Source organism: Haliaeetus leucocephalus, unplaced genomic scaffold (assembly GCF_000737465.1).
Source record: "Haliaeetus leucocephalus isolate CR32 unplaced genomic scaffold, Haliaeetus_leucocephalus-4.0 Scaffold517, whole genome shotgun sequence".
Lineage (NCBI taxonomy): Eukaryota > Metazoa > Chordata > Aves > Accipitriformes > Accipitridae > Haliaeetus > Haliaeetus leucocephalus.
In genome coordinates this window covers 2,206,881-2,228,824 of record NW_010972953.1, presented here as the reverse complement: position 1 = coordinate 2,228,824, position 21,944 = coordinate 2,206,881, and the positions used below count along the sequence as shown (strand labels likewise).

Here is a 21,944-nt window from a genome sequence, read left to right as displayed (position 1 = left end):
TTCCTATGCTCTTGTTTTGCCTTATCAAATGTGACAAGATTAACACTACACAAGATGCTGAATCAACAGCTTTGAAGACTGGAACTTGCCCTCCGTTGGGTGAGGATAAACTGGGCAGAGGCAACAAGAACCTCCTGCTTTTATCCTCAAAAGTGGAGCACAACTGGGACAGAGCAGGATACGCTAGAAAGGAAAGTTCAGCTGCTGTCTCTTACTCAGCCTTCGGCACCTTTCCCCGGAGCCCCCAGCAGGGATAGCGCTGACAACGGTCATTAGCAACATTCATTAGCAACAGGTGAAACTGCTACAGGGAAGCAGCCTAGCATTCCCAGGAAGGAGAAATGGGAATCCTATATATTCTCAATACCAGAATACTTATATACAGTAAACTACTGACTCCAAACCAGGCTAACATTTTTTCACTCAGTGAAGACTCCCTTCCCCACATTCTCCAGTATCCAAGACAGCAGATATCCCACTCCAAACACATCCTTTTGTCTCCAGTGCCCACACAATCAAAGCTAGTGGTATTTTCCAACAGAATTTCATTCTCAGTTAAGTGAACTGAAATGTTTACTACAATTAAAATTCTTCTTGGCAAGAATGCAACATACGACCAGGAACATCTCGCATACAGGGGTTTTTTTTTTAAATTGAATTAGTTTTCTCTAAACATGCCCCCCCACTTTCTGCTCTGGAGATTTTGGGCAATTTACATCCTGCTATTTAGTTACCTTGTTGGGCCTTGCTCCTGAAACCCTGGAGGCTACAAGCACTCTCACATGGGCCTAGAAGTGAGCCATTTTCATTTCAGACAGACACAAAGTCATGTTTTAAATTCAGTTCACCCATTTTTCTTAACTGAATTTGGCACCTGAAATTCAAACGAATGAAATGTCCAAACGGTACCTCTTTGATGGCTGTAATGGACTATGCAAGAAAATGAGCAATTACATCCTCTCCTCTAAAAGCTATTTTAAAAAATGCTATATTCTGCTCCTACTTGAATTCACATAAAATAAAACGTGAACTCGAGTTAATTCAGATCCCTCCTGTCTAATCTTAGAGACCCCTTAAGAGCCCAGTGGTCTGTCCAGAGTCATACACACAAAGGAACTACAAGTCTTGCTTCTGATTTGAAAAGAACCTAATGTAAAGATGAACGTACTTAATGGATTCACTTCCTGCAAAAGGAAAACACAGCAGTGACAAAGTGACATTTGAGCACACCTCTAACGTATCAACTGCTAGACACACTGAAAGTAACTAGTAGGGAGACCATAAAAATCAGTATTATAAGCTGTTGCACAGCAGTGATATGTTTTTTCCGCAGGGACAATTAAATAAAATGCAAAGAGAAAAAAAAGAGAGACTGCTATTGCCTCCGTAGATTTTCTAATAGGTCTTTTTTGGTGTGGTTCCTTATCCCTACTCCTAATTTTACAATAGTAGCATTATTTCAGTTTTCAAAATTTCAAAATTGTTTACAGTTTGACACTTTCCACACTAAAAGACAACAGAAGTCGTGAACCTCAGTCTGCCATTAATCAGGAAGCATACAGTATATATTAAATGCACGCACACCGATCCCCTCCATTCCCACTTTAACGAGTTAGTATATGCTTGTGAATAGAGCACTGGAGGTGATGCAGTAATGCAGGGGGAAGAGAGGGAAAAGCATTAAAACTTTCAAGAGTGACAAAGTTTTAGAGACTACTGGCAAGTCAAATGAAATGTTCAAGGAGATCATTATACAAAAGACAGCATAAGGAGGAGCCAAAAAACTTACACACTGATGTCTTCTGGTTATTGTCCTTGCTGGGCATTAGCTTCACCCCTCTGGACTTCAGTTCAATTTGCTTTTTGACTAGAGAGACAGATTTAAAACAAAACAAGGACAAGGAAAAGATTTAGCTAAGCATTAGGGATTATTTAAAAAGAAAATGAAGCAACAGTTCTATACCACCCATGCTGCAGGACACCCTGCATCTTTCCCTTATAGCTCAGACAACTTATCCTGACCCCTCAAAACCGTTAGAGCCCCCTTTTCCTTTACCGTGTTAGGTCTGGACTGAGCCAAACTGACCCAAATCAAATATAAAAATTTGAATATAAAAATCCCACCCCTCTGTAAGCATGCCATTTTGCTTAACATACTGAAAATGAGAAACAGACAAAAGGGAAGCTCTAAGAAACTTCAGGGATCCTCAGAGTAAAATGCTGAGTTAGTTTCACCCGGTTGTACTGATGCAGTTACTCCATGAATACATCATAGAGTAAAGCCATTCTTTCCTTCTATGGGCATACAACACTCAAATGAACACCCCATAACCTAAAAAACTGTAAACATCATTTGCATAAATAGTAGACTCAAAAAGGCAGTAAAATAGCAGAAAAAAGGACCATATTAAAACCTTATTATTAGGAAAGAGAAGTATAAATTCACAGACCCACTATGAATAGCCACAGGCACATCAGCTATAAAATCTGCATGGCGACTCTACCAGAGGTCCTGTTGTGACCATTCACCTCACTGCTCTGAACCTCATCCAGAAGATGAGAAAAACAGATGAGGGTAGCAACATTTCTATCCATCCACCCATCCATTGCTAAGAGAGTCCCATCTTTCTTCACATCTGAAAATCCCCCACGTAACTAAGCAGGTATTTGTTTTTATTATCTGGACTTGGCTGCTACTGAGGATCTCTCTACACAAGGGGGTTTTGCACAAAACCCACGCTGTCAAAACCACCACGGACACGGAGGGGAGAAAGACAGACAACAGCTTCCTGCAGCATCCACACAGATATTTTTGACTAACACACAGTGGAATTTTTACTGGCATATTTGAAGTTAACATGGTTACAGAACAACTTCACAGCAGAAAGCATGATGTCCAAATCACTTTCTAGCATCCCTTTTCTGATGAGCCAGTCCTTATCTACGGAGAAAAAACAGTCCATCTCCCACTTCAAACTGTTCTTTTCTTGTTCTTTATCTTGTCATACTTTCATCCCTAAATTAGCACATTTCTAAGACAAAGTTATCACGAAAAATTACCGATATAACTAACAAGGTTTTTTTAATCATGCTTTTTTTGGCTTAAAAAAAAAAAAAATCTGTTTATAACATCTGTTTGCAGGAGCTTCAGACAGGGAGATGTCAAGCATTATTCCTTGAAGCTTACCTAAGGTAGTGCTTTTCTGAGCTGGATGCTAGCTTGGGGCTTTTTGTTCATCGTTTGGTTACAGCTTTTTACTTTCTCTTTAAATAAAGCAGTTATAACTTCAAACTGAGGTGCACATTAGCTTAAAAAATATTCACAAAGAAGAGCTTATGTTATTCATGTGTTTCTTACTAGTATTAGTATCTTTAATCTGTTGGGGGGGTTTTTTGCCCTTTTTTTTGTTTTAAGAGAGGAAAAATAATTAACAGTATGCCACTTCCAAAGCAAATCTAACACACACTTATTTCTTTTTTTTTTTACTGTAAATCCACCTGCAAACGCACAAGGCAAAAAGCAGCAGGTCTCAGAACACCCCAAACAGCCGCATACTCCTCCAGGTCACAGTGTGATAACTCTGGGACATTTGTAGCCTGACCTCCAGGTTTTTAACAAACACGCTATCAAGGGACCAAAGAAAGGACACGGGGCTACCAAAGCTAACAGTTCGGGACAGCACAGCACCAGGGCCGGGGCTCTCGGGTCTCTTGCCGACGCTGCGGCAGTCAAACCATCACTGGGATAACGCGGTGAGGAGGTCCTGTTCCGCTTACCCTCCGTAACGCTGCAGTTAATGATTCTCTGGCGCTTTCCAAGCAAGTACAGGGAGAACCTCCTAGTCACAGCCCCTATTCCCTCCCAGGCAATGAAATACAGTCAAGCCCAAGTATCTACGGCTAAATTTGAGCTCTCGCAGGATGTACAATGGCTCGTGACTTTGCAGTATCTAATTCATTGCTCTGTGAAGTGCTCTGGGGCACCACCAGTAGGAAAGCAGCTTTATAAAAATAATTTCCATTTTTATATTCTCCACAACTTCCCTTGCAAGTTACTGTATACAATTACCAGTGAGCGTTTCTCCTAGCCACACACAGAAAAGCACAGGTCTGCTGATTTCTGCATGATAAAGTAAGCCCATAGCCTTAAAGGACAAGCAAAGCTTTCCAATCACTGGCGTCTGCCTCCCCCCCAGTAGGGGTGCTGACACCGTGGATGGGATAATGCGGGATAATGGACCCCTGGGAGGGTCAGCACTTCTCGTCCGGGCACGCTGACTGCTGAACTACTTGCATTGATTTCACAAGGCTGCGGAACATCCCAAAGTCCAGCAGAAGGCAATCCGTACGGCTTCAGCACATCTGGGCCTTGCACACAATTGCGAATTTTTAAAAGGACACGCTTAATAACAAAGGTTCACCCATATCCATTCCTGCCTTCCAGAACCCAGCTAACACACAGAGCCCCACTCCAAATTTGTGACTAATGGAAAGCCTAGCTCCAAAACACCCAACAGTAATGAAAACAAGCAGCAGAAACCAGACATTCATTACTAAGGACCAATTCCAAAACACGGAGACTAAACTGCATTACCCATGAAGTATATACTCCCCTAATTGCATCGTGTCTCTTTCAACAATAATTGATAAAGAGAGATCACTATATACTCTCCTCTTAATCCTTCATTTTGTTTGCGACACGGAGACATAATGATGAACGTCAAGCTTTACAAATTACTCAATTTAGATTAGAACAAGTCAGAATACAATATCACTTGCTTTTTAAAAAATAAATAAATAAGAACAACTCTCCTACTCTATGCCCTCAAAAATCTGGTATATGAAAAACTATTTTGTTTATAAATTCGAATGTGGAACAGTACTACAAAGGACTGTGTCAGGATAATTGGATGAACAGAAATTCCTCTGTTTTCTGGAGGTTTTGCTGCTCACATATATCTGATAGATCTAATGGCATACTCAGTGTCCTGTCAAATTTGAAAGATGACATTACAAAGCTTTTCCAGCAAGCAGGCAGTCTGGGGTGTTTCTTTTAAACCGTTTCATGTTGCTCTAAACGAGAATTTAAGGAGACATTTATTTATTTTTAATTTGGAAAGGAGCATTTCAGCAAAAATCTATTCCATGAACCTCCGTTCCCCTTGCTGGGGGATTGCTATTAAATACAGACTCGCCTGAATCTCTTTTCCTCCTGCTGCGGTGTTTTAGTATCACCTGGGATACTACAGCAGGTTGCTTACAGGGATTCTTGCACAAGTTGGAGGTGAGGAGAAACACCCTCAAATGCAACCATTTTGAACCTCTTCATTTATGTCTTCCATTAGCTAGCCTAAGCAACGGGGTTTTTTAGGAATTAGAGCCAGCAACAAGCATCAGAATTTTCCTGTGTCTGCTCTTTCTCAGGATTGCCCAGGAGACTCAAACGTGCTGCACAGCATAAGCTATATAACCCCTTTGCAGCCCAAAGGTGTGCTCCAAAATGAAGATTAGCAGATCTGTCAAAAATTAAGCATATGTACTTCTAGATATATGCATACCCTTAAAAGCTATTTATGTGCTGCAGTGTGCGCAACAGATAGTTCATCAGACCATTATTAAAGGCAACAGGTCTGCCGGTATTCTGCACTGTGCTATAGACTGAAACTCGCCCACATTTATCTTTCTACCTGAGGGTGGAGGACAGAAAGGGAAGGGAATGGGGCGGGGAGATCAATAAAAGATGCAATTATGTGTTGGTAACAATCAGCTAAAAAGCAATTTGAGATCCAACTTATGTAATAAAATATGTGGAGAGATGGACTACACCAGCCAGGGCATTCTTTAGATCTGTTGAGCATAATTTTAAATTCAGCAGCTTTTTCATTACCTCCTTTAGAGCACCTCATCGCTATGCTGGTACAGGGGATACCTGGCTTCTAATGCCTGCGCTGTCGCCTGTCCTAAGTAAGGCACTTCTAGCTTATTTTCTTACCACCTGCAGGTACGTGGCACCTTTTGGGGAAGGAACACAGAAGGAGTGGGAGGAAGAAAAAAAAGATCGATCCACTGATTTCTCTACAGTGCCTTTTATTTGATTTCACAGGGTGTGGGGAAAAAAAAGGTATTTGCAAGAATGTAAGGTTCATCTTACATAAAAGGGAGAAGGAAACAGAAAAATCTTTTAACTCTCCCTGGAAGGGAACAAATTTACTGTATTCAACATAAAGAAAACCTGTATACAGGCTGATTATATCTCACCTTGCTTTTACACTCATAAAGAGATTTCCAAACAAAGGCATGGATTAGAAAGAGCTGAAATGGAACACACAGAAGGCATTCTGCTAAAACTAAGTATCAATGTTAAACAAGCTGGAAGGGAAATTACTTTCTTATAGATTATCAGCAAAGCCAGATACTGTCTCAGAGGACATAGAATGTTAATAAATGATGTACATACACGTCTTCAGAAAACGGACAAGTTAGATTCATCCTAACCCTCTCTTCCTTCTCTTGGAGAATCCTGGGGTCTGCTTACATCTTTACTGCTGAAAAACACATTTTAGTTGCTCTACTTTATATGGCATTAGGTATCCTATCTTGTAGGTGTGTACTTATTTATCTACATTAAACTATTTATGTTCAAACAAGGTCACGTTCCTCCGAAAAGGGTTATGCTGATTTTTTTGAAGTTGCATTGGTATCTTAAATGTTCTACGGACACAGATTCCACTGACTGCAAAAATCTTGCCTTTATCCTTATTTTTTTTTTTGCTTTGTTTCTTGTTTTGTTTTTAAGTATCAAAATCTTTCCTAACAGATGGGAAGAACCTGACAAACTCCACAAAAAATAGCAAATGTGTGAAGAATGAGTGGCACATTCCCTTTGCCAGCTAGACGGAGGTCCTGCTTCAATGCCATTTCAAGAGCACATTTTTAAGTTCATCTTCTGAACACTCAATACACAAAAGCACAGTTCATTATATCTAACAAAACAGCTTCTAAGGAGTGCGCTAGATTAGAACCCCCTGACATTTATCTAATCAGAGGAAATTATAACATTAATCTTTACTTTTCTATTTAAGAAAAAAGGATGATTCAGACAGGTGTTTTAATAGAAAGCAGCAATCATGACAGCAAAGGAAAATGTCATATCAAAAGCAATCAGCTGCATGCAGTCATTTGTGTTACACAAAAAAAATAAAGGTTGTGTTCTTATAATTTGAAATAATTTATATGTTAAAAGAAAGCAAGGAAAGTTAAATAACAATGGTGATTCATAAAGCAAAGCCCATGTTGAAGCCATGACAACATTGCTAAGGCTAAACAAACAGAACAAACAAACAGGGCAAGTTTGCAGATTTATCAAAGGAAACTCCTCCCCCTTTCACTTTGTTCCTGTTGTCTAAAGCTATGGTACTTTTTCCTCAAAGTTCTGTTTCTTCCTTTTGAGGAAAGCTGCTGGACTACACTGACTCGAACCTCTGGAGAGCAGACGAGGAACGGGATGTCATTCCTGCTCCCTCCATCCTTCACCTTCCCTCTCCAGAGACAGATCCTGCCTCCTGAGCTGGCTGCCTGAAGCAACGCTACACCACTGCACCCACAAAGTCCTTGAAAGTCCCTGGAATGGTGTAAACCTTCTAAGGAATCCACCCAAACCCATCTGTTCTGGTGACCATTTGGCCCCAAACAGGATGCACTGGACTGCAGTTAGCCGCCGTCATCTACAAACCTCCGAACACAACAGGATCTTTTCTCTGCTTGTCGCATGTGCCAAAGCCTTTCTTCTCCCTCAACAGCATCGGAAGATCCCAGTTCTGAAATGCTGAAATTCTAGGGATGACCCGTAAATACAAAACAGTTTACACCTCATTCAAAACAGGCTCAGTTAGGTCTCACTTGAGCAGAGTGTAAACGCAAACAGCCTCTGCAAGACTCTAGACAGCCCTTCGTCTGGTGGGACCCTGTCTGTATCGCCAGATCCCACACAGCACGTTCTGCAAAACTGCAGGTAAAGGAACATCTACCTCTACTAACGAAGCACACAGTGCAAATGAATTTTCCTGTAGCTCAAGTGTTTGTACTCCTAACAATTGCCAACGGTAGTTCGCCACACACGAATGCCTGGATACCCAGCTGGAAAATTAATGTTAACAGGATACAGAAGGATCATACAGGAAGTTAGTTGTAGATTCCTAAGGAAAAAAAAAAAAAAAAAAAAGGCTAAACTCACACTGCGACTAGTGAGAATGGGCAGTGAGCATTTACCTTGATATTGGGCACTGAACCCCTTCTGCCTGTGGTTGCCATCTGATGTGAAGTGAAGCCGCAGCCAATTTTTACTGCTGATAACCGGGGCAGGCAAATTCATTCCAGTAAACCTGCAAGAAATGAACCAACAACAGCCAAATGTTACTACGATTGTGAATTATACCCCAAATGCCTCTCCTTCCAGGTAATCCTTCTCCTCCATGAATATAGAAAATCCTGAACGAGTACCATATGCTCAAAGAAAGCACCCCATACACCCCACGGTTGTTTCTATCCACGCATTGCTTTGCTTGGCTTCCTATCTGACGGTTACACTTCTGTAATCACAGGGGTTCCATTCCATCCTTCTAAGGCGAAGGATACGGGGGGGCTGACACTCACAATGTCTGTGGTACCAGACAAATGAAAGGGGTCCAGCTGGACAGCCGAGAGGCTCCAGTCTTCTCCTGCACTGCAAAGAACGAGCGGAAGGTACAGAACAGCTCTACACATTTCCCCAGAGTAACAGAGCCTCGTAGCTCTATCACCTTTAGTATCTTATTGGTATCACACAGAAATGACATAAAATCATCTCAGGGGACACACTACACCTAGGGTATGCAAGATGAGCTTGACTTTCAAGCTTATTCAGTTCCTGACTCCATATTTGGTTAACCTGCTAAAAAAAAAAAAAAAGAGTATGTTTATTTTAACTGAGGAAGAGAAAGGATTGCAAGAACAATTTTCTTTTACTGGAAATGATTTATGATCTATCCCAACCTGGAGAAGATTACAGCCATCAAACATGAGGTGGAAAGCTCCACAGCCCATTAGTAGTCCTTCAGCAACTGTTCCCTTCATACCTCTTTATACTTTTTTTTTTCCTGAGGTATTATGCTGTTTGCTTTATTAAACTCCAGATCATAATTCTTCACTGAGTCGTCACATGCCAAGTCTTAGTCCAGAACAATGTTTACCTAAGTCACGGCACTCTTGAATTGAGGTATACAATTGTAACATTAACCACGGTAAGGGGAATAACACTACCATGACAAAAGCTATTATGGAATCCTATTATTGTTAATGAAAGCCCATTTAATTTTTTAATCATAGACTGTCACTTATTTAAAAATTATTGGCATTCCACTATCTGTGCTTTTTTAGATGAAGGTAAAAGGATCCTGGAAATCTATTCCATTCAAAAGGATACTTCAGATTTTATTACATTTTCAAGACCCGAACTGATAGCCCAGAAAATATTTTAAAAGTCCTTCACTCAACTAACACCTGTAGAGGTGAACTTACCTTTTTCTAAGACAAACAGTAAGGAGCCAGGATGGCACCTGGCAGCATATTTATTAATGGTAGATAAACTGCAATGTAATCCTGCTCTACTCGTTAATGAAATAGCAGGGATGATTATGCTGCATAGCTAATGCATCTCTGCCACCTACAGTACAGACTTTAAACCTTGTATTATCTTGTGGCTGAATTCTGCATAATTATGAAGCATGACTGAAAACATTCTTTATACTACAAAATTGTATAAGATTGTTCCTGGTCATTTCTCTATTGATTATTTTCATCTCAATTTTGCAGACCCTTTTAAAATACAAGGTGTTATAAAAATGGATTCTATATGGCATTCTGCCATCCTTAGATAACTCAAAGACAGCTGAACCAATTTAATTTGAAACTTTTTCAAATAACTAAGTTCAAACAAGCATATTTTGGGCTGAGATCAAACATGGGATGCCTAAAACCAATTCTGAGAAAGTTACTATGGCTGGTTGTTATGACAACATGTTTAAACTTAATACTCTTACCCCCAAAGGCTATTTTATTATTCATTCTGAATCAATAGTCAAACTTCTCATAAATAATCTTTAGGTATGCAGAGCCAAATTTTACTTTCATTACTGTAGAGAACTGAGTAATTCAACTGCCTGATATAAAAACTAGAGAACAATAAAATTAACCTGCCTGAATGAGGCAGAATTTCACTCCCCTGTCACCCTCTCCCTTTATTTTTCTTCTTTTTTTTCTCCTTTTTTTTAAAAAAACAAAACAACACATACCCTTTTGAGAAGTGGATTCAGTAGCCTGCAGCCTAGTAATCTACTTACACATACGCTTCGTTTTAGGTACATGAATAAACTTCCATTTCCATAGGTACACTATTAACTTCCAAGGATTCCTGCATACATGAAGTGCTAGAATTCTACCAGCTGAGTGAATTAACACTTTGAAAATCAATTAGAAAAATTAATGGACTGCACTTCTTGCTACCTTTGCAATCACATAAATAATTACTGAAGGCAAAAGCAGGAGTAGAGAAAAATAATCAATCATAACCACAGTGCTTTGCACCCACTCAGCATTGCTATACAGGAATACAGAAGATTTAGGGTGAAGGAAAATGGTTCCCTGAATTTCTTGCCTGGAAATTTTCATCAGCACCATATGTCATTTGCTTAAGACATTGACAGCTTTTTGAAAGGACTAAATCAACCAAGAAATCACTATCAGGTCCTCATTTCCATACACAACATTGCTCACACTCTCAGCACACAAGACAGCTGTATTCAGTAGGGCTCTAGTCTAACAGACTCCCATTTTTCCCTTTTATCTTCCTCTCCCTTTTATATCTGACGTTATGCAGCTCGTTGTTAACATCAGGTTGCAGTATTTCAAGCTAGTTTAGATCCCAGGTCCTGCCGGTCATTGGCACCCAACTCAGATTTTTGCATTGAAGGGAAGTAATGGAATCACTGGGACAAGCATGTGGAAATGCACCACGCAACATATGGGAACTTGGGGTTTGGAGTTTGTTTTTCTTCAACTGATTCCAGTTAGCAAAATATAATTAGTTCAGGAAAATAAAGGCCTTAGTTTTTGATTAGCTTAATTGCTTGCAGAGATAGAACTTCAGGCCTTATATCTGCACTGAGCCCCGAGCCCTCTCATATACCCCAAGAAGGGAAATCTTTATACAATGGAAAAGGAACATTTAATCTGTGAACACTATTGTTCCTCCCAGCCACACAGCAGTTGTAAACCTATGCACGTGGAGCACCTAATGGAAAAAAACAACCACCACCCTCTCTTCAGTGCTGAAGGCAGGAACATGCTAGAAGGCAGACGCTTTAATCCCAAAGCTGCACCTTCTCCTCTTTCAGAGGATTCAGCCAGCAGGCAGGCCGCCTCACACAACCAGAAAAAGAGCATCCTGCTCTTCCAATTCGTCTTCCCCAGCTGCCACCACCGAGTCTGCTGGTGGACAATTGCGGGATGAAGGGTTCCTGCCCACCAAAATGCATATTGCCCAGCACCAGACTACATGGGTCTGGGGCAGAAATGTTCTGATGGACAAGCAATAACATAGCTAGAGCTGGGCATTTAATGGAAAACATCATGCTCACCTGCAGTTAACTGCTAGCTTTTCACCATAAGGCTCTCACAGGTTTAAAATAATCATTAGGAAGCATTAATGGTTAATTGATAATGGAATATTTAATTACAGATAAACACAGTTGAACTGAAGCAGCTGCATGGTCTTTGAATGCAAATGCCCTGGCTGCTGTTGATGAATCTCGAATGAAATGGGAAGGATGCTCAGCAGGCAAGAGTCAACAGCAATCACGAAAACCAGAGAAACACCCCAAGTCTCCTGCAGGAGCTACCACCAACTTGTCTGTGCATGGGGATAACGCCAGGCAGCACCAATTAGCGCTGCTAAATCTGCAGGCAGAATGACAGCAGCCTAAGACAAAGCAGCAGACGATAAAGGCTGTGACAAGCTCTTGGAGAGGATGCTGATTGCGCTGTGACACAGAGTACACAATGTTTGTACCGCCAACTTCTCAAGGTCACATTATTTTTCTGTATAAACCCAACGCTGCCTTGCTGTCTTCACGAAAAAGGAGGAGCTACATTACAGAGACTTAGAAATGCACAGAACTAATTAAAAGCAGCTGAAACTCCTTTCCACATTCCCCAGCATACTTTTGTACTACATTATGTGCTCTGAATTTTCAGCACCTACCATTAGCCCAATAAATGATTGAATTTCTAATAGTCCAGTGAGTCATGTAAATAACAGCCCTTCTATTTTGGACCTCTGCCACTGTATTTTTCAGTATTCCAGACTTTTTCTTTTTTTTTTTTTTTTTTTTTTTTTCTTTTTTTTTTTAAAAATAAGTCTACTAGCAATTCACAAAACTTTTCATGCCTCTGTGTGTCCATTTCCCCCCTCCTCCCCTTTCGTGATGCCATCACCAGGAGATATGAATCACTTGATTAAATATTCAGCTTCCTGAATATGGCAACATGTTGACTGAAATCTAAGGCTTTGGAATGACTAAGTAGCAGTGTAAAAACTGTTTTTTAAGTAAAATCGATAATCATTAGTCACTGATGGGAATTTAGTACCCTCTTTATATTAAGCATCTTTTTAATCCAGAAGCCACTGGGAAAAAGAGATGAATTGAGCTTCCACCCAAAATTTTCATTTCCACAGCTTTGCCTTTTTGAGTCTGGAGGTGACCAGAGGATGCCGAGGCCAGCAAGGTTGGGTGAGAATCAGGCTCTTTCCTCTGTCTCCCTGGTCTGGTGACCAAGAATTGCAGTAACGGCCTTTCTCTGAACATTATGTCACCCAAATCATCAGTCTAGTCCCACAAGGACCACGTTTTTGGACTCTTCAGCTTGTACTCTACCCATGAGAGGTCCTTGAAAGCTAAAGATACCATTTGAACCGCAATGAACACTCTGCATGAGAAAGAGCCTGTTAGAAGATGCCTAACAGTTCAGGCCCTATAAGATATTGAATAAATTTGATCAAGTTCCAAGTGTGTCCAACACCATGTCAAGCAACCAGCGCACAGAAATCAGTGCTCAGAAAATATAGGAACTCTTGTAATTCCTTGAAGAGCATTTAACAAGCCTCAGAAAAACTCAATGTTAGTGACGATTTACAAATTACTTTTTCTTGATGTCTAAGCCTGACTTATCTTCTCCTGCAATTTAAGCTCATCCTGCGCACAGCAGATAGAGAACAGATGTTAGCTTTTTACACCGCGGTCCTTTGTGATACGGAGACATCAGAAGCTCCGTTTCCAGCCCACGTGCGGGGAGCTTTGAGGACAGCAGGGTCTGGGCTCCCCACGGCCATCGCCACAGGTAAACACTCCACAAAAATGGGAAGAACAAGCTTCTGTCCTGCTCCCACACAGACAGAAGGCTTTGAATGTGAACAACCAGTTTAATCTTAGCTCTTCTCTGCATGAAGAGAAAACAAACAAACTGCTCTAGGGGCAGCTGGGCCATTTTGCAGTTGAATGAGGTCGGTGGAACAGTTTATTTACATACATTTGTGATCAGGATGCAAGTCCCAGCTGTTTGTTATATCAACATGGCAGAGGGAACAATGTTAGGAGAGGGCCAACACACACACAAGACAAGAATTCATGTGATTGCAAGTTTTAAAAGAGCTAGAGAGAAATATGAGCATGCCAGGTGCTTTTCGCTGTTTCCAAGCAGATTAATCTCCTGTGGAAACAGGCCTGGTGCACTACACGAAGGTTTCCTTCTGCTGTACCAGGTACGAGATTCATTTACCCTCTGACCATCTGAACTTCCAGGAAAACAAACCAACTCACCCAAGAAGCCAAAACCACACAGATACTCTGCTGTAACTCCCAACATGCTTCTTAACCAGTTCCTTCCTCTAGCAGGTAGCTGTGAGTCCATTACTCTTGCTCAACCAGAAACACCTGCAGCATCAGCAGAGTTTCAGAATTTCATTCTTCCCCTCCAACAGCCTTTTAGTTTGGCAGCACAGCACTGAATCCTCACCCTGTCCCCAGGCCCCCCACCCTGAACACCATCTACAAGTTTAGACGGCCTGTGAAAAATGCATCTCTTAGGCAACTGATTTCATCCCAAATGCTTTCCAATATTGTTTTTCACCAGAGCGTTAAGACTTTTTTTTTTCTTGAGTGAAACCGAAGCCTCCACATTAAACGCAGCTCCTCCAATTCCTTTATTGCATAATACAGAAAGGTTAATGGTATCAAAACTCCTCTTCTGAGCAAAAGCAGTGAAGTGTGGCTTTCTCAACTAAACTATTTTCTTTATTTCTTTTCTTGATCGTGTATTTCACATTGGATTCAGGCATTAAATATTTATACCATTCACTCAGCCATTCCTCCCTTGGCACAATTAGTATTACTGTACATGGATGGCACTGATTAATCTGCATTCATGCACCATTATCTATTTACAATCCCAATTCCTGCTTTAATTTGGTTCCACATGGAGAGAAAGAAAGGGGGGGGGGGGGAAATCAATAAAACATCAGAAAGTGAGCTAGAAGCACTAGAATAGTAGAAGGAGAGATTTACAGACAGAAGATCCAATTTTAACTACCCTGAAATTTGATTAGCATGAATTTGACCGCAGTACTTCTTAAAGAACCCAAATACAATGAGCAATTCATTGTGTGGATGCTACACAAACCGACTGTAGGAGAGCGTAGAGTCAAAGGTCACAACTAAAAGCAAGAACTCCACTTGAAATCGCATTAGGTCAAGTGCGTTACTTTGAGATAATGGATTTAAGTGTGAACTGGAAGGCACACACGTGCCCTGGTGCTGTCTAGAATCAGGATGCAGTCAAACACCAGCCTCAGTGAGCCCAGATAGATAAAAGACAAAGGAACATCGCAGGGCCTGCCTTTTTTTTTTTCCCTGAACTATTCTTGTTTTGGTTTATCTTTTAACAGAGAACAAGCTGAGCCTCTGAGAAAGGAGGTTACATTTCCAAGGTCACACCAATACTAGCTTAGGACAGGGAGCTGCACTCTGAGCTTTTAAGATTCAGAGAAAACTTTTTGGGGAGGATATTTAATAACTGGCACCTCCAAGACCTTCTTGGGACTTTGACTCAGCAATGGCTCACGTCAGGCACGAGCGAGACGTGACCCGCGAAGGATCGAATTCAGTCTGGCAGTCTCCGCGTCTCCCCTTTCACAAGTACGTACAATCCCAAACCTCTGCGTTTCACAGGTATCTGGAATTAATGCCTCCGACTGTTGAGGACCCTGTCCGAGCACAGCTGAGACACACACCTTGTGGAAGGCCAGCAACTGGAGAAGAGACCAGGGGAGCTGCCAGCCTGCACACTGCATACATACCCTCCTCCCTTTCACTTGGCTAACTGCAAATTCAACAGCAATTCTGCAGTGCTTCCCCTTGCACAAGGGCCATCCAACAGCCCCGTAGCTTTAGGATAAAGTAACAGACTTTCTTTCACAGCAACTGGTCTTGGTTAGGATTTGTCAGGGGACCATGAATCCTCGATTTGTATGGGCATGTCCAACCACAAGCACTTGCAAGAAAACGACAGCATTGCTGCACTGCTCACGCTTTACCAAAAAGGACTCAAGATCAGCCTTTTGCTCTGTCCTCCTACGACGATGTGCCCCAGGCTTCTCAGTTCCAGCTAGGATTTCTCAACAGAGTAGAAGGCAACTCTTAATCTAATCTCTCTTTTTACATCCCCTTGGCTCATGCATGTCTAGTTACAAACCTGCTGATAATCAGTAACATCAAGCCAGTCTGTGACAGACACTGGGTCCTCCTAGAGTCTCCAACACTAACCTTTAGGGTGAACCTATCTGATATTGCACCTTTCCAGAGCACAGCTTCACCTTTACCTGCTGTGGCTGTATTTTAAGACCAACCCCAAATGAGACCCACTTCAGGCAATGTGGCCATCTGCAAGAAGGAGGTGAGGTTTCGGCAGCATTTCCACGGCAGGATAAAGCAGTCACAGAAAGCTTAACGCCACCTGACAGTCGCAGTCAATAGGAGATATAAAGAGAGGAGCGTGCACTCCTGGAGCCTTAGCAGAAGAAGAGAAAAACATACACAAACTACTTAAATTTGGAGCTGCAGATGCTCGGTTTAACCAAAATTGTTCAGGGTACAGAACTGACGCCAGACCAAGTCCCGGCACCCCCAGCACTGCTTTGCAGCTCTACCACATCAGCCTTGACAGAGACTTCCATTTCCTCACAGCCTTTATTACACTGAAGGATTCTGACTATTCAGAGATTAATTTTCCTTTCAGTACAACTAGGGCACATATTGCAGAAGCTCTTCATATCTCTGTGTATTATTATTCACTTCACCTGTATTTTTAACTTTTCATCCAAACCTCTACTCAAATTATCATGAGAGCTGTACCATTAATTCTGAACATCTTATTTGAGCATGTCTACTCTCTTAAACAAAGTATACTTAAGCACCTCTAGACCTCGTTTTTCGGTCACAAGAGACATCCCATCACAATGGACTTTTACAGGGAAAATGAATAATTACATCAAGTTATTGTTCCTTGCTAAATGCTGTGGGAATGGAAAGAACACACCTGCATCTTAAGTCTGTTTCAGAAGCACAGTTACACAAGCCTAGAAGATGCTCAGAAAATGCAGCGAGACATCAGCTTCCCACATCACCCCACGTCTTTGCAAGTGTCGGGCTGTTGACACGTAAATCCCTAGGGACTCCTCACTATGGAGCACCCTGTAAAAAAACACTCTGCAAACAATGAAAATGAACTTCTCAGACCAGTCAGGCTTGTGTCTTGTCATCAAATGAAGTACATACCACCTTCAAGGCTGCAAAGTCCTCTCCTTCATCAGCACATTCTTAAGACCCACAGTGGGGCTCGTGGGCCACCTTAACCCCACAGACAGATTTAAACAAGTTTTTCTCTGCAAAAGAAGTGGTACTCTCCTCCTTTTCCAAAAGGTACAAGAATTTGTGTAAGAGGACAGGTTATTTTAGAAATGGAAGTGTGGAAAACTTCTTGGCATGTTCAGACATACCATGACCCTACAGACTCCAGTGAAGCTGGTGACACCAGACCAGCTCATGATTACTGGAAATGACAGAATACAAGAGGTCTGCTCAAAATCAGTCTGGTCCAGCAAATGCCGCCATTACTGACTCAGGACTGTAGCACTGAAAACAAAAGAATTCTTCCGATTCAGATTTCACCTCAGTCTTAGTTCCTGGATGCAGCTTAAGGGTAAATCCCTCTCCTGATGTAACCAGGTCACAGCATTTGTGGCCTCAAAACCTCTGCAATTTTCTTGTTTTCTTTTAACAGAGCTCCACTGATCTTTTAACAACAGAATTCAGCTTTAGCTCCAAGAGCAACAAATCACTCCCAAAGCCTTCCAGTTACAGTGATACCTGCCTTTACTCCTAGAAGCTGGCGCTGGAAGGGAAATCTGATTAATTTATCACTCACAGCTTGCTTACTCCTTTTTCTTTTTTGTTTTTGTTTTTTACATTCCGTTGAAAGATGAAAGTGTTTCCATGCAGCAGCAAAACGTCAGTCATTGACATCAACTTTAATTACTGCCTGCTCCCAAATAAATTTACTGGCTAAAACCAAATCAATACTTTTTTTTTTTTTTTTTTGCAGGAACCTTTACACTGAAGTTCTTAATTCTTCATTTTTTAAGTGACATTTTCCCAGCTCATCTTTAAAGGAGTGTAAACCAAATCTTTGGCTGATTCGAGGTAATGTGGCTCCATTGGAGACAAAGCCAAACTAATTTACACTGTACAGGGGATCTGACAATCTAATTTCTCTGCTGTTTTCCTTAACCTATGGAATGTTTCAAAATTATTTCAGTCTCTCATTAGTCTGAATTCTCTTGGATCTCTATGCTAGATTAATTACGGTCACTTTAATGAAAGAAGTGATTCATTAGTCCACATGCATTTCTGAAACTGTCACAACAGAGCCATTCAACAGGTAAAATGGTCTCTGAGGAATTCTTATTGAATTTAGCAGTTATTTTTGCACATACCCACCCACTACAGATAACTGGTTTCTTATATTTAATGTATATAGACAGGGTATTACACACATACGCATATACAATATATATGCGCATGTTAGATAGAAAAAAGGGCTCATCTTGCAGGCAAATACTTTGCATTCAAGGTATTAAGAGAATCTAGATTTTCACTTTTGGAGTAAAATCCTTTTCAACCTGAAAGCATAACTTTACATGCTGCTTGCTGCAACAACAAGCAAAATGCAGATGGTGCATAAAGGTAATTGTAAAGCACTCGAGTTGGCCATGAACGTAAAGCTAGTCTCAGTCTTCACTGTAATGCAGCTAAAGTCACATTATAGCTTCAGCTGCAAAACGTTACTGAGGTCATATATAAGGTTTAAACTTCAAAGCTGAGGATGTCTGGATAATTCTAAAACCCTTCAGAAGAGACATAGCCAGTGACACAGCCTGGAGGAGAGGGGGATTTCTGTGCTCTGCCACAGACTAAACTGAGGACCAAAGTCCAGAATACAGACTTTCTTCTGCACGTCAGGGCTGGGAAAGCCACATCCCAGAGGCACGAAAAATTCCCACTCGTTGGTGCTGTGGACCCTCCGGGGGTGGGTCACCACCAAAAGCTATTCGGGAAAAAAGACTCTTCCTCCTGTACATGTGTCAGCAGCTGGAATGGTACTGCCTACAGGTAGATCTTGTCGACTTCTTGCAAATGGGAAGAGAAAGACACCCCACCCCCCCAAAGTAAAAGGGCCCTTAATGCAACCCAACCTCAATGCTAATTGATTGGATAGAAGGAAGTCAACTGACAGAACAGATGTGTGTCTTTAGGGCTCAGAAAAGCAAGACTGCAAGAACACAGACCCATCAACTGTGATGGTCAGTACTGAAAAAGGAGACCATATTGCTGAAACGGGTGTGTTTTATTACATGAAAGTACTTACCATAATACTTTTACTATGGAAATAGCATTTGACTCCAGTCGTAGGAAAAAAAAAGGTAACAAACATGATTATATTTATTCTATTCAGGAGAAAACAAACACTAATTCAACACAACAGAAGAATGGCTAATGCAATTGAAGCTTACTAATGCTGCATTGCAAATCCCCCAAAGAAATCTGCTATAGCTTTATTACAATTTCCTCTAAACCCTTTCTGCCTCACTATCAGTGCTACAGAGATTGTTTTTCTCAGGGCAGGCAGAGTTAGATGTGTTGATAACAACAGAGACTATATTTATTACTAGATAAATAGCAACCATTCCCATCACTACATGCACAGATATACTTACATCTTTGTCAGTCTAACAATGTACTTAAGTTCCATTAAACTTGGACTCTTGATTGACAGATTAGGCTGGAAAGCCATGGGGCATGTTTTCACAACATTCAGCCCACAAATTCTGCAGACTGAGACCAAGAAGTTGAAAGGTGATCCAAACTTTAGCCTCCCAGTTTTCCAGCTCACCAGCCACAGAAGTTGCTTCCTTTGGGAACTGGTGCACAACCAGGTCACCTCACCTTTGTTTTTAAATACACAAAACTCACTGAACTGATACTGCCTTCTGCTGCCTAACTTTACAAAGTCACATTAACAACGGAAGATGCTAAGCTTAAGTGACAACTGGAGCCTAGACTGAAGCTCAGCCACATTCGCACCAGACACAGAAGTTCATGACTGTCCTATTTTCTCCTGCAGATTCTGCCTTTATAGCCTGGCACTGTTTACAGTAGGTTCTACTTGCAGGTGTGCTTTGGTCAAGCATTACTTAGGCATTCAAGAAGAAAAAAGGGACAAATCCAAGCCTGCTCTGATAACCTTTCAGGCTCTTAAAGAAGTATCTTTAGAAAAGAGGTGGAAAGGAGGCAGTCACATGCAAAAGACAGTGACCTCTCTGAAGTCCCAAAGGATGCTTACGAGGTTTACCACGATATTCAGGATTTTAGCCGCAGGTCGTCTATCAGACGCAATGGTAAGTCAGGTGTCACGGGCTGTCACCAAACCAGCCCATGTCCCATCCCTAAGGACTACTTTTCTTTTTCCCTTTTTTTTTTTTTTTGTAGTTTCTACAAAGGCTCTTCTACAGCATAGCAAAAAGTCACAGAAACTAGAAGAAAACAAGATTTGGAAACTGATGCTTAGACTACTGACAGCTCCAAGAAGACATGCTAAAATTACAGCAGTAACGGCTGTAGAAATTACAACAAAATGCAAAGCAGCCTCAGGAAGAAAGGAACCAGAAACTGCAAGTTCTCTGAAGCAGGGACTTATTTTCTGGCTTCACATTCAGCACAGTGGGATGTGAATGTTACCAGAGTTTCTATGTAAGACTGCAACTCAATGCTGATAATAAATATTGGCACACAAACACACCAAATGCCGAAATACATCTTTACAGACGGCACAGTACCCCTGCCTTCCTTTTAAAGATGAAGGGAACCGATGGGCTGTGTAACAAGGCGAGGTGGTAAAGCCCCCAGAGAAAGGTGTAAGCCAGGTCTAATGGCTGCTGCCTCCAGGCAAAAGTCTGAACTAATCAAGTGATGAATGGCCCCTGGGCGCCAGTGCGTCCGCAGCAGCTCAGTCCCCTGATCATTTCCACCAGTTCCTCCAGAACGGGACACTGATTGATGACAGCAGCACCACACAGCTTAGGGAACAGTTTGTCCTCTTCCCGTCCCCCATCAACTCAGAAGAGGCTGAAGGTTTTATTTATTTTTATTTTGATCATTTTGAAGCGTACGTGAACCTGGAATGACGGCAACATCCCTCCTGGCCAAAAGTTACAGCCTCCACAGATTGCTTACATGGTGCTCAACTCTTACTGTATTGTGAGTTCTTGGCTCTTGCTTAGACCATGAAAAAGTGCTGCCTTGTTATAGAAAGCATATAGAAAGACGGAACTGGATCTGCCAGTTCTGGGTATTTACATAAAGCAACTACATTTCCCATCTTTTTAGCAGACAGAACAATTATGAACTATCACGGTCAAGACTGTTTTACTTCGTAACTCCCAAGTGCAGTAGGGTGACAGTAAGACTAGAATTTCTGTTGAAAAGAGCTTAGTGGAACCATCTGCTTATTTACTCTAGATAATAATTTAGCATGAAGTCCAAAATCGAAGAAAAGCTGCATCGTGGCTTTAAGCCAAATCCACAGAAGCCACTTGGTCCCTAAACTCCAGCCTCAAACCTGCTCTAAATTCGTTAAGCAAGGGCCTTCTCGTGCCTTCTCTACGGAGAGCACCAAGTGCAGCGGCATCCTGAAACATGGCACAGCTCTCAGCCATTTCTAGCATTCAGCGTCACCACCCACCACCGCCAAGTGCCAGCAACTTCAGAGCCAATGCTAAACCATGGATTCTGACTCAAGGTCTCACCCCAAGATCCCTTTTGCAATAATACCCAGACCGGAGATATAATTTGACCAAATAATACATTCTAAGGCAGTATTTCCATCAGCTTCAGCAGGTCTTTGACCAGACTGTAGATTTATGTTGCAAGCCTGTTTTACAAGAGACAAAAATGAGGTTTTATCACTGCTCATGCAGAGCTGGCCAAGAACAAGCTGGAGTCTGCTCCATCATGTAAATCCGCTGCATCTCTTAATTCTGAATAGCAGACCAAAACCTGTCCCTCATCTGCACTCAGCACCCCAGGATCACACGCCAAGGCTAGAAAACTACAGATTGCATCCTCAGCCTCCTTCAAAGTAGCAGGCAATCCTCTTCTCTCTTGATCATCTCTACTTGACAGTGATTCAACACGGTCTTTTAGCAGCCTCCTCCATTGCTTAAAAATTACCATGACAGGTAC

General features: G+C 41.5%; 1 protein-coding gene across 1 annotated transcript in view; it reads right to left on the bottom strand.

The window, feature by feature from the left end:
• The window catches only part of CSMD2 (CUB and Sushi multiple domains 2), a 307,074-nt gene that overhangs the window by 158,899 nt on the left and 126,231 nt on the right, over positions 1-21,944 (bottom strand). Inside the window, exons 6-7 of the mRNA XM_010576319.1 lie at positions 8,269-8,381; positions 1,790-1,867 (exon numbers count right to left, since the gene is read on the bottom strand). Coding sequence (XP_010574621.1) covers positions 1,790-1,867; positions 8,269-8,381 — 191 coding nt within the window. The remainder of the gene's footprint in view (positions 1-1,789; positions 1,868-8,268; positions 8,382-21,944) is intronic.